Consider the following 14,204-nt stretch of genomic DNA (forward strand, 5'->3'; position numbering starts at 1 on the left):
GTGGGAATAACAACCACGACCTACTTCTGGGCTCGGAACGCGCTCGACTGCCTCTCTGGCCAAGAGGGCTGAAACTCGCAGAAGATTCAAATGATTCTCTGAGATACGGTGGTGCTGCGGTGGCATGGCTGGAGGGGTCATCTCGAAGGGGAGGGAGTAGCCCCTTCGGACGATTTGCAGCACCCACCTGTCCGAAGTGATGGTGCGCCAGTGGAGCAGGTGATGGCGAACTCTGCCTCCCACTGGCATGGAATGGGCCTGAAAGCTCGGACTAGGAAGGCTTTGAGGCGGATGCTGCCGGGGTGGATGTGGACTGCCCGCGTTGTCCTCCAGTACCGCCTCGGCGGAATCCACGTCCGCGACTGTGTGCATGCTGGTTCTGCGGCCGGTGGCTAGGCGGACGTGAGGAGGTACCCCTTCCTTGGCCACGAAAGGAGCGAAAAGCGGAAGTTTGTGGCCGCGGGGCCGAAAGGCCCAAGGACTTGGCCGTAGCCCGGGAGTCCTTGAAGCGTGCCAGCGCACTGTCCGCTTTCTCACCAAAAAGGCGAGTGCCATCAAAAGGCATGTCCATGAGAGTGCTCTGGACATCCCCTGAAAAGGACGTGGACTGCAGCCAGGCGTGACGTCGAAGCGCCACCGTGGTAGAAATCGCCCTACCTAGCGAGTCCGTAGTGTCAAGTCCACATGGCGCGCTGCATCTCTCCCATTGGCCAGAGCTTGGGAAAGCTGTGCCTGGGCCTCCGCCGGGCACAAGGGCAGCACGTCCTCCACCGTATCCCAGAGAGTGGGAATAACGGTCCAAGAGACACGCGGTGTTCAAAGACCGCCGGCCCAAACTGAGCGAAGAGAACAGCTTCTTACCGAACTGTTCTAGTCTATTGGAATCCCGGTCCGGAGGAGCAGACGGGAAGGAGGATTGGGAGGTAGAGGCCTGGATAACCAGACTCTCGGGGGTGGGGTGTTGGGACAGAAAACTGGGGTCGCCCGGAGCAGGGCGGTGGCGCCTGGCAACGTTCCTATCCACAGGAGGGACTGTGGAGGGCTTAGACCAAGTGCCCTGCAGAACGTCGATGAGGGCCTCATTGAACTGCAGCAGAGGCTCAGTGGAGCTTGCTGCAGACTGAAGCACCTCAGTGAGGATGTTGGTCCTCACAGCCACGGCAGGCAACTCAAGCCCAAGGGCTTCGGCTGCCTTGCGCAGCACCACAGAAACAGCTGCACCCTCCTCCGAAGCCACAGTCAGAGGAGAGATGAATCCAGTGTCCGGGGAGGTAATCAGACCACTGGCCTCCCCCAGTTCATCTGCCCAGTCCTGAGAAAGTTGAGCCTGAGTGGCCAGAGGGTCCTCGGACCCCTCCCAGTCACCCCCGTCATCCGATTCCTGGTAAACAGGAGGAATGATCGGAGCCAGACGATAGACAAAATGTGTCTCCAGCGGCGCCGGATGCGGTGTCGAGCGGCGCCGCACCGGCGCCGGGTCCGGACAGGGGCTAAACTGAGGATAGATGTCGACCGGAGTCGGCGTCGGAGGTGGCACCGGTGTCGACGCCGGCGGAGAAGGCGTGACGAGGTCGACTGGCGTCGACTCGGATCCAGGCCTGGATCTGGCGGGGACCTGCGGCGTCGGAGCCGGAGCCTGGCGCGCAAGGTCGCCCAGTCGAGTCCGCGGGGCCCGAAGGCATGCCGGCGGACGTCGACGGCGGAGCCAGGCTCCTCATGGCCGAGAGGAAGGCACTGACCTCTGCCGGCGTCGCGTCAGTCCCAGGGACCGGCGGGTATGGGGACGTGCGCGGCGCCTGCGGCTCCGACGGAGCCGCGGGGGTGGGACCACCCTGACCCTCGACCAAGTCGCGCGACCTGCGAGGGGAGTCCGAAGAGCGGTGTCGCCTCTTGGACTTCTTGGATCACTTCGACTTACCCGAGGACTTCGAGCCAGACGAGCGATGGTGTCGGCTGCGGCTCCGCGTCCGATCCTTGGACCTCCTCCTGGACCGGGATCGAGAGGGGCGCGAAGCTCGAGAAGCTTACGGGACCGCTCCCGCCTAGCTTTCGAGGTCAGGGCCATACAGTTGGAACACGACTCCGCGTCGTGGTCGGGCCCCAAACAGTACAGGCACCGGCGATGGTGATCGGTGACCGACATCAGTCAGTGACAGTCGTCACAGGCCTTGAAACCAGGCATCCTACCGGCACCAGAGTCAATAAAGTGACCAAAAAGAGTCAAAAAATTTAGTCAAAAAATGACTAAGGTAGCTCTCCCGGATCGGCGCTTACTGGCGCGGAAAAAAGAAGAACTGACGTCAGCGCGCGAGGGCGGCGTGTAAGTACTCCGACGACGTCATTCCGGCGCACGACGCCAACGACGGACACGGAGCCGCAGACGACGCCTAGCGACGCGCAAGGGGTATTGCTACAAAAATCTTCCTGATCCAGTCTGACACCTGGGGATATTCTAAGGTGAGGAATCTAACTAAATAGTTTCTTTCAGATCCACGTATTTGTTTGCCTTTGCTAAAGAAAATTCAGCCCAAAGTCTCCGCAGGGAGAGACAAAAATAAAGAATTTCAGTGAATACTAAGCAAAAACAATAAATAAATAAAAAAAAAGAAACAAACAGCATGTGGTTAACTCAATATTTAATGCACAGAGTTCCTGTCTACAACAATTCTTTCTGGTGTTGTGGGCAGCTGCAGGGGAGGAGGAGAGGTGGGCAGGTCTGAGGCAGTCTCAGCGGTTGATCACCGTGGCTCTTGCAGCTGAAGAGGTGATCCCGGGAAATGCTGAGCCTGGTAGATGATGAAGGGGCAGTGTCCTCAGCCCGGCAGCAGGGGAGGGGGGAGGAAGGTGCCAAGTGGTGGGAGGAAGGTGAGGGACGGCACCCTACTGAGAAATGCAGCATCCAAGCTGCAAGCAAAAACGTAGCGGAAGAGTTTGAACCCGGCCGCTGATGAATTCCTTAACCTGGCAGGGGGGGGGTGGGAGGAGAGTTCAATAGGTAGCTTGTTTTTGGTGGTGGGAGAAAGGGCAGTCTACAGAGAAATGCAGCTTTAAAGTTGAAAGGACTGCGCTCGTGAAATAGGCGCTGCGCTGAATAGTGTAAAGTTAATAACAAAAAATGGAGGTGCAATATAAAATAAAGTGCATCTGAACGATTCTTCCTTTCTCTCATGCGCCTCGGGGAGCTTTTGCGCTGAAGCATGCAATATGCTATTAATACAAAGGCAGATGCTGTGCTGAAGCAAAGCGTGGTGCCCTGTCCCGACGGTTTTAGGGTTACAGTGGAAGGAAAGTGATTGTCTCGGGAAGGTGCCAATGGAAGTCTCCGCCCGCCTCCACTGCCGACAGTGAGCGGGCATTGGTGCTGGTGGGACAGGCGCTTGGCTGTAAAGGCACCTTGCCTCTGCCCGAGGGGGCTGCTCCCTCCCATGTGTGCCAAAGTGGCCCAGCAGCATTTTGGCGGCACTGCCTGCGCTAGGTCGGAGGTGTGCAGGGACAAACACATCCAAAAAGCTATGGACGCCCCAGAGAGAGAGGGGGATGCCGAGGAGGCATTGATGGGTGGTAAGCCTGGAGCGCAGCACTTTTTTATAAACCTGTGCCAAGCAGCTGCTATGCTCAGCTGGAGGAATGCCACCGTTCTATCGCGAGCACGGGCCGGCATTCGTAAAAAACAAGGAAATAGTCCCTAACTAAAAAGATAACAGCCCAGCAGCGGAACTACACTGTAGTTGGTCGGTGCTGCTTCCTGCAAAACGCAAGCAAAATGGAAATGAGGTATCGGACCACCAGCCAATCAATGAGTGACATAAGTAGAGAAATGGCAGATTTAACCAATAACAAGCGACAAAACAAATAGAAACGCAATGGGTGGAGTTTCACCAATAATTCTGATTACTTGAAGCCTCGGAGAGGCAGCGCATGCGCTGCCTATGCGAGACCTAAAAAAGTAACGGTTTGTAGTAACAGACTACTACAAAAACTTAGCTCTAAATGTGCTTTGATCCTGAGAACTATTCAGTAGAAATTGCTGGCCTCTAGATTACTGACTGACTGGTATGTTCACACTATCTCTTTCTATACCAAAGTGGGGAGTTATTTATCAAACTGCTCCTTCATAGCCTAAGGTGTTTGCATTCGAGGCACAATAGACGATTTTGCTCATCAATAGAAAGATCTTAACCCCTTCGATGCTGCGCAGATTCCGCCGCTGTGCTGACGGAATCTTGCGCGGGTGTGGTCATGACGGAATGGTTCCGTCATGAGCACAGCTCAACCGTGGGTCATGACGGAACCATTCCGTCATGAGCACCGAAGGGGTTAATGTTTCCTCACCTTCAGGTTCTGGAACTCCTTATCCTCCTCTTTGAGGACCTCGAGCTGTTTCAAGACAGACTCCTGTTGGAATTCGCCCCCGTCCATCTGTAAAAAATAGAAATAAAACAATAATGTATGAGGAAGGAACTAGCAGTTGAAACACTGAACTACTTCTGCACCTGCATGTATTTGAGACTGAGCACTACACATTTCCATTGCCACACCTGAAGCTCACTGGAGGTTGACGCCAAAGCAGACCTCTTAACTAGGAGTAGCATAGTAAAATGGGTGACGGTGGCATCTATTCTTTTTATAAACCAGTTTATTGGCATGTATAGTATAACTATAACAGTTACAACAATACTATCACAATGCTTTACACAGGTAAGATCCACTTCTGAGAAATGAATACACAGAACCTTGAACACAACACCCTTTCATGGCAGCAACATTGGGCAAGCAATGAGCCTGCATCGTTGTGTCTCCAACAATCAACATCCCTCCCTTCCTGAATGCCCTAAGTGTGTGGTGAAACACGATAACTAAATCTTCCAAATTTCAATCACATTACCACCAGTCATTTGCTGGAAGTGAGTGAGGACTCTCTGTACTTCAATGAAGACTGCTTTTTATTTGTTTTTCTATGGTAGAGGTCTTGAAACATATTGCTCTGAGCCCCCCAAGCAAAATGTTTTGAAGTTGAGCCCCTCTTCAAAACTATATGGCATGAATTGGGGGAGCAAGAACGGCAGGACTGTTTGCATGGGACGGGGATTATGAGATCATTTCAGGGGTGAGTTTCTGTAGCTCATAATCCACACAATGGGGCATATTTATGGAGATCTGGAGCAGGGCAGTGCAGCAGTTCACCTTGCTTTGCTAACATGCGTCAAAGTGAAAGGGTAGGATGCGCTGTATCTATGGCATATAGCGCATGCTTGTCGTTTTCTCCCTGCGCTGGTGCCGTTTCGACAATCTAGCACCAATGCAAGCAACCTTGGACCATGGTGCAAGTGTGCCTGTGTTGAATGCAGGATTTTTGCCCCTGTCTGCACAAAACCAGTCCTGAGACGCTTTTTCCTCAGGTTTACATGGTCTTGTAAATCTGGGGAAGCATCTAAATCCATGAGTGTTGCGTGGGAACACCCAATGGAACGCCCATGGAACACCTCCCTCTGGAAGAGTAAGGCACTACAGTGAGTTACACTGCTTTGCCTTACTCAATATCTAATAGGTCATTCAAAGCCATGCAAAGAGGCTTTGCCTGGTCTCGTGAATTTGATATGGTGGTGTGCCCTGCGAGAGCGTCTCCAAAAGTGACGCTATGGCGGCACAAGGGGCTTATAAATATGGCCCTAAATGTGAGACTTATAAAAGAGCAAATGCATTAAACAAAAACGGAATTCCCCAAAACCTCTACTCCCCATAATTGGGGTGCTGTGAGCCCCTTGAACTCCTGCTCCCAAATGCAACTACAAATGCTGCACTAATAAGAGCTCTAGCCCTGAGAAGCAGGCTATCTACTCTCTTCTTTTACTCATTCTCTACCATGCCTGTCCATCACTTCCATCTGGAAACAGGATCTGTGTCTCTTTCCCAAAAATATGAGCTCCCACACGTGCCCTCTTTTAGCTGCAAGGATGCCCTCTGCCCTAATACTAACATAGAAAATGAGTGCCCATGCCCCCTTTTTCAAAGTAAGACATTCATAATTGTGATGCAGTGGGCCCCTCAACCACTGGACCTCATTGTCACTGCACCTGCTTCACTAACGATAGCTACTGCATTGCAAAGCAGACTCTCTCCTCTGCCCTTTGTTAACAACATGAGCTCCCACATCACACCATCGCTCTCTCTCCCATCTCTGATAGCCAAACCAAGGTGTTTCCTATACTTTAATTTTCCCCTTCCTTGTGCCATTGCTCAGAGTCCCAAAGCAACACTGGCACAGGAAGTATGCACTTGGCTTCTAATGCAAGAAAGGAAGAACAGTAAAACCGTCAAAATTCTGCAGCGGCAGCACCGATAATACCCACATCTCTGCAAAGCAGGCTGTCTACTCATCCCTCTCAATGTCATCACTCCTCGGCCTTATGCCCAAAATAGGTTGCTTTGAGAAAGACATCAGTGATGTCATCAGTGATGTCATTTGAGATGTCATCAGTGATGTCATGAGTGATGTCACTGACCATATCATGAGTGATGTAATATGTGACGTCATCAGCAGTGCATTGCGGGCGCGCGAGTTATAGTTAGCCGGGGGAATTTCAATGGTTTTGTACAAGTGAAAAGTCCAGCTAACTATAAAGCCCCTGAAACCCATGGTTTTTTCAGTGAATTTCTAAGGTTTTTTAAATGCTAATTCCTAACAATAACGTGCCTGAAACCTATGGTTTTTTCAGTGAATTTCAAAGGTGTTTTAAATGCTAATTTCTAACTATGCCTACAGAGATAGGACATGTGAAGAAAGAAGAAAAAACGCACAGAAAGAAAAAAAAGAAATGCAGAAAGAAGCAACAGAAGTCTTCAAAGACGAAGAAAAGTGCAGGAAGAAGGATAACGTGCAGAAAGAACAAACAGAAGAGCAGAAAGAAGTCTTGTTGCAAAATCATCCTGTGCCCTCAACTTTTTCAGACGGATACTGGTGGTAACTGAGTCTGACTAACCAGTCTTAGAGCCAGTGCTTTGTTAAAAGACACTCAGAATACAGTGAAAACACCTACATACACTAGGGAACACTATGCGTTGGGGTCCCCCTGTGATTAGCATGACCTCCTCTGTAAGCCCCTTGTATGTAATAAGGCAGGGGATTAAAACTACCTCTTAAAACGCGCCACAGGGCGTGTTTGCACACGTCACCTCAGGCCCCGTCCCCTCCCTTCCCCACTGTGTAAACACGCCCTGTGGCCGTTTTAAGTTGGGAGATTAAGTCCCCTTGAATCCTGAGGGTCCCTAGGGTCTAACTAGACAACTAGGTACCTCCAGTAAGCGCCACAGAGCTGCGTTGCAGAGAGATTTAAAAAGGGGCACGGCCTAGACCACCTTTCTGCAACGCAGCGCAGTGGCGCTCACTGGAAGCACCTGGTGGGCTAGTTGGCCCCCAGGGTCCCTCAGGATTGAAGGGGAATTATTTCCCCAACTTAAAACGCGCCATAGGGCGTGTTTGCACACGTCACCTCAGGCCCCGTCCTCTCTCTTCCCCACTGTGTAAACACGCCCTGTGGCCGTTTTTTAAGTTGGGAGATTAAGTCCCCTTGAATCCTGAGGGTTCCTAGGGGCAAAATAGCCCACTAGGTACGTCCAGTAAGCGCCATTGGAGAGAGGTGTAAAAAGGGGCACGGCCTGCACCACCTCTCTGCAACGCAGAGCAGTGGCGCTTACTGGAAGCACCTGGTGGGCTAGTTGGCCCCCAGGGTCCCTCAGGATTGAAAGGGAATTATTTCTCCAACTTAAAACGCGCCACAGGGCGTGTTTGCACACGTCACCTCAGGCCCCATCCCCTCCCTTCACCACTGTGTAAACGCACCCGGTGGCTGTTCTAAGTTGAGAGATTAAGTCCCCTTGACTCCTATGGTTCCCTAGGGTCAAACTAGCCCACTAGGTACATCCAGTAAGCGCCACAGAGCAGCGTTGCATAGAGGTGTAAAAATGGGCGTGGCCTCAGAACACCTGTCTGCAACGCAGCTCCCTGGCGCATACTGGAGATAGCTGTTGGGGTTGTTGGCCCTCAGGGACCCTCAGTATTGAAGGGGAATTAATTCCCCAACTTACAACTGGCCAGGGGGCGCATTTGCAGATTGTTGCAAGGAGGGGGCGTGGTCTCCGGCACGATGCCGGTCTTTTATTTATTTATTTATTTTTTAAGAAGGAGGGCTGTGTGGCCCCCCTTCTTTTTCTAATTTATTGGCCCTGGGGACCCCATCACCCAGGGCTTGCACCCTAATTTTTTTTGATGAAAAAAATAAATTTGGCCCTCCCCAGGTCTTAATCGGCCCCGGGGACCCCTCTCCTCAAGCCACTTATGGCCCCGGGGACCCCATCCCCCGGGGCCGGCGTTTGTTTTTTATTATTTGAAAGAATATATATAGAAACACCTAGGACATGCTGGACAAACCGTAAGTACCTATCACCATGACGATTCGCGTGATATTCATTAAAAGGTGACTATGCATACATTGAATCCACGTGGAATGTATTTACACCGCTAGTGAAGCTCTGACGTGTCTGACACCCTACCGTGCCTAATCCCGCTGCCCCCGCCGGCAGGTACTCTCCAAGTAGACACCCTTGTCGTTTATTTATACAAACATGGGTAGCTATTGACGGGCACATTTAATATACACACACACCAAGCCACTTAAAGGGGATTCGACAAAAATTTGACCAAGTTATGCAAGAAACCCCCCACGGTTAATAAAACACACATCCACCGCCGGATGTGTAATACTTTTTATATTACGCTCCGGAAAGGAGACAAACCTCACTTGAGAGTCACAGCATGCTCCTGGCTGAGCCCAATGCTGTGCTACACCCACCAGTACCCGCAGAGTGCCACACACCTCTGTGTTGTATTCCACCAGCTAGTGCGTATGCTATGACACTCTCTAGCCCATGTGCACTGTAACACCACCCCGTGAATATGTCATGCCACACTTGCCTTTGCACGGGTTATATTGCCCCATCTAACGTGCCTTCCTCGATGCCTATGTTATAACGCACAGCGCTATGCCATACATATTACAATCAGGGATCCATATCTTTGTCACAGTGCATATGCAACGTTACACTCCCCAGCACATATTTTATATTACAACTTTAGAGACTAGTTAGGTTACACAACATTGCCCTGTGCATATTACACTCCAAGGCGCATATCGCATAGCACGCGCTAGTGCCTGTGCTATCTCGCGCTCTCCAATGAATCTGTCATTGCGCACAATGTATTGCATATTATATTTCACGCCCCGGTTCATCTTATATCACACTTTTTGGTACATAGTTTATACCATATACTATATCTAGTTTTCATTTTCAATCGTGCTCTCAGGATTATGTTCTAAATAACACTGCGTCCACCTACCCTTTTCACGGGCATTACATTTTGCGATGGGGGTGGAGGGTCAGGGGGTGTTTCTGCAAAGTGAGCCCAGAGTCACAGTCACAAACGTCCTCTTCTTCCTGAAGAAAAGTGAGATTATGCTGCATACTTGTTCATATTTTAAGTAGTTTGCACATACACACATTTTAAAAACAACATAGTTCCTAATACCCACCTTCTCTGAACAGTTAGCTTGCTGCCCCATCCACCTCCTCCCTATCCTCTGTTGTCTGAATCCATGGACTAGCCTCCTCCCTCCTGTCATACATGGTCTGATGTGCTGCCACTGCCCTCCATTTAGCATGATGTACCAGTCCACTCCTCCTGCCCTCCATTGCCCAATTCTATGGCCCATCATTGACCTCCTGCTAGCCTCTGTGCTTAGCTTGCTGCCCCTATTCTTCCGCCTGCCCTCCAATGTCTTTGTGCATGTCCCTGCTCCATCCTTTTTGCCCACCATGTTCCATGGACCTGCCACTCCTATCTACTCTGAGTGTTCTGTTGAGCTGCCACTCCCATCTCACCTGCCTAGCATTGTCAGATGACTGTAATCTGTCCCTGCCACCTCCACCCTGCCTGTCCACATACCATCATGCCCCTATCCCCTTCCTCCTGTCCTCCATGGTCCATTTTACTGCCACACCCTTCTGTCCTCCCTGGTCTGTTGTGCTGCAACTGCTCCTCCTGCCTGCCTCGCGCGGTCTGTTGTGAGGCCCCTTCCCCTGAACTCTCTTGTCTGTGCCTATGTCCTGACCCTCCCTTCTTTCCTCCATGGTCCTTTGTGCATGCCCCTGCACCCTCCTTCTTGCCCATCATAGCCATTGTGCTGCCACTAACCCTCCCGCTTGCCATGCATGGTGTTCTGTGCTGACATGGCCCCTCCCACCATACCTGTGTGGTCAGCTAGCTGCCCCTGACCCCCTCCCACCTTCCCTCCATGGTCTGTGTGTATGCCATCATAGTCTCATTGCTCTCCATGGTGTGTCTTGTTTATAGTGCCCATCCTGCCTGACCTCCATGGTCATCTTGCTGCTCCTGCCCCCTTGCCCCCAGCCCTCTGTTTCCATGTGCAGACCCCTATTCCCTCCCTCCTGGCTTGTCTGTTCCATTGTAATGCCCCTGATCCGTCCCTCCTGCCCTTTATGGTCTGTTATGCTGCAGCTTTCTCTCCTGCCTGTCCATTATGGTCAGCTAGCTACCATTGCCTCTTTCCCCTCTGTTCTCTGTTGTCCATGTGCATGGTCCAGTCTCCTCCCTATTGCTTTCTATGGATTGTTGTGCTGCACTCCCGTCCTGCATGCCCTGTGTGGTGTATTGTGCTGCTGCAAACCCTGATGCCTGCCCGGTAGGGTCAGTTTGGTGCACCTCTCCATGTCCCTCCTGTCCTCTGTTATCCTAGTCCATGTCCCTACCCCAATTCCTCCTGCCTACCATGATCCAATGTACCATACTTGCGAACATTTTGAACTTGGTAAGAGGGAGATTTTGAAAAAAAACTGGGGTATTGATTTTCCCCTTTGAGTTACATTGAAAAAGAGGAGATTATAGACAGGAGACAGATCAAATAAAGCCCATTTGAGCTTAAGAACATTGGACGTTTCCTGGCTGAAACGGGTCTGTTGACATGTATGGTTGTACTACCACTGCCTCTTCCTTCTGCCCACAATGGTCTATTATATTGCCACAGCCTCTCTTGCCAGTCCTGTATTGTTGGTTTGTTGCCCCTGCCCTCCATAGTCTGTTGTGCTGCCACTGCCCTTCCCGCCTGCCCAGTGTGGTCAAATTGTTGCCTCTGCACTGTCCTACCTGCCTTCAATTTTCAGAGTCCGTACCCCTGGCCTCTGCCTCTCAACAGTATCCCAATGAACAACTAGATTGCTAACATTCTATATTTATTACAAAAGTGTGGAACGCCGACTTCATCTTGATGTAATCAAAACTGTAATACCTAGAGCATTTCCTATGGAAATTACATATATGCGAGGGTCTTATTTGCATCAAAATTATGGTTAGTGCTCTAAAAAACTAATATGAGGACATATTTTCTGAGTTTTCAAATAGCGACAAAGAACTTTTAAATTATTTGTAATCTTTATGTTTTTTTATCCAGTTGACCACTTGATTAAATGTTGCACCTAGGGGAGAGGATGTGGTGTTACTTCCAGAGCTGCAGACTTTGCAACTGGAGAACCAGGTTGGAGTTTCTGCTTCAGCTAAACATTCTGTGATTCTGGTCAAATCACTTAATCTCCCCATGTCTACAACCAAAATGAATTTGATCTTGTGTGATGTAACCAATGCTCATGTAAAGCACTCCAATACCTGACAAGTCTGCACTATATAAAACTGCAAATACACAAAAAATAAGTATTTTGCACACTTCTATCATTGGGCTACAGGTGGGCTACATCTGGGTGATATTTGTCTGCATATCAGAATTTTTTAATGAAATAGAAGAGGATTTGAGAAGTCACTCAAAATGTGCCCTAATTTTTCTTTCTTCAGCACTAATCATAATTTCTATGGCAAAATGAACCCCCTCATTGTGTTCCTTTTTAAATTAAATGTTTTAAGTGTTATCAGTTTATTCCAATCAAGATGGCTTCAGGTGTGCCATACTTTTGTCATAAGTAAGACAGTAAGCGCTCTAGTTGTTCGTTAGAACACTCTGGGACATTCTGTCATTGGGCTATACTTGGGCTACATCTGGGTGATATTTGGGCTACATTTGGGCTCTTGTGTCTCTGGTGGCCATCTTGGGAGATTTATTTGTTATGAAGTTTCCTAATTTCCTCATTTACTGCAGTCTCCTCAGTAGGAAATACTTTCAGTTTTTTACTTTGGTTCCATCAAGAAGGCATTCAGATGTGTCACACATTTTCCATAAATTCTGAATGTTAGCACTCTAGTTGCTCATTAGATCACTGTAGTAAAGCTACTGCTCACCAGGGAAGTCTGCTGCTGGTATTCAAAGTGCATGTTTCAGTCTGCATGTCAGAATTCTTTTATGAAATAGAAGAGGATTTGAGAAGTCAAAATATGCCCTAATTTTTCTTTCTGCAGCACTAATCATAATTTCTATGGTAAAATGAACCCCTTCATTGTGTTCCTTTGTAAATTAAATGTTTTAAGTGTTATCAGTTTATTCCAATCAAGATGGCTTCAGGTGTGCCATACTTTTGTCATAAGTAAGACAGTAAGCGCTCTAGTTGTTCGTTAGAACACTCTGGGACATTCTGTCACTGGGCTATACTTGGGCTACATCTGGGTGATATTTGGGCTACATATGGGCTCTTTTGTCTCTGGTGGCCATTATGGGAGACTTATTTGCTATGAAGTTTCCTCATTTCCTCATTTACTACAGTCTCCTCAGTAGGAAATACTTTCAGTTTTTTACTTTGATTCCATCAAGAAGGCATTCAGATGTGTCACACATTTGCCATAAATTCAGAATGTTAGCACTCTAGTTTCTTATTAGATCACTGTAGTAAAGCTACTGCTCACCAGGGAAGTCTGCTGCTGGTATAGAAAGTGCATGTTTCAGTCTGCATGTCAGATTTTTTTCATGAAATAGAAGAGGATTTGAGAAGTCACTCAAAATGTGCCCTAATTTTTCTTTCTGGAGCACTAATCATACTTTCTATGGCAAAATGAACCCCTCATTTTGTTCCTTTTTAAAGTTACTACTTTATTCCAATCAAGATGGCTTCAGGTGTGCAATACGTTTGTCATAAGTAGGACTGTTAGCGCTCTAGTTGTTCTTTAGAACACTCTGGGAAGCTGCAGTAGAACACAAAGGAATCAACTGACAGTCTGCCCTTGTTTTACATGTTTTACTGAGAATGTCAGACTTCATTCTCACATGACTGAGAAAGATAATGGGAATTTACAGAAAATATGCTCTCAGTTTACCTTATAGATCACCTTCCAAACCTCTGTGGGAAAAGAATGAGAAAATAGTTTTCTCTCAAACATGATTCATGATATCACAGCAGAAGGCTTTTTCACATGGTAAAATCACCTTAGAACACACCACAATTCCTAAAATGAGTATGGTACCATCAACAAATGATTAATAATGTAACTAAAGTCTTAAAACCTTCTATTAACTGCAATGCTTTTTAATGAGGTTCTATCATGTATATTGGTCCCAAGATGGCTGCCAACACTTCTTGGATGAAGTACTGACAGCCAATCAGTTCTCACGATGAGATGTGTGGTTAGGCTCCGCCCAGATATATCTGTCTTTTTAACTCTAATTTTCTCAGGAACTACTGAACGTATTTACACCATTTAAGCAAAAGGCACGATTCTGAACTGAGGACTACCTCTTTGCCAAATTTGGCGTAATTCCGTTCAGCAGTTCGGGCTGTAGCTGCGTCAACAGGTCCTATGGGAAAATGCATGGGGAAAATGTGTTTTGGGACCCCCCTTTTTTCTTGGCCCCCGCGGCCCCCGCGGTCGCGTGAGTTATAGTTCCCTTTACTAACTATAACGGGGGAATTTCATTGGTTTTTTACGAGTGAAATGTCCAGCTAACTATAACATGTGTGAAACCTATGGTTTTTTAAGTGAATTTGTATATATATATATATATATATATATATATATATATATATATATATATATATATATATATATATATATATATATATCTTTCTTTCTTAGAAGAATCTGTCTGAAGAAGCTGTTTCTGTCTATGGGTAAATAAAAAATGAGCCACTGCATAGCACACCCTTTGGCCCTATCATTGGATCTCTCTACTTGAATCTTTCACCTGAATCATTACTCT

At 48.3% G+C, this 14,204-nt stretch overlaps 1 protein-coding gene across 1 annotated transcript in view; it reads right to left on the minus strand.

Moving 5' to 3' along the window:
- Positions 1-14,204, minus strand: part of KIRREL3 (kirre like nephrin family adhesion molecule 3) — a 4,147,526-nt gene that overhangs the window by 55,870 nt on the left and 4,077,452 nt on the right. Inside the window, exon 15 of the mRNA XM_085647174.1 lies at positions 4,333-4,419. Coding sequence (XP_085503300.1) covers positions 4,333-4,419 — 87 coding nt within the window. The remainder of the gene's footprint in view (positions 1-4,332; positions 4,420-14,204) is intronic.

Source organism: Triturus cristatus, chromosome 3_2 (assembly GCF_964204655.1).
Source record: "Triturus cristatus chromosome 3_2, aTriCri1.1, whole genome shotgun sequence".
Classification (NCBI taxonomy): Eukaryota; Metazoa; Chordata; class Amphibia; order Caudata; family Salamandridae; genus Triturus; species Triturus cristatus.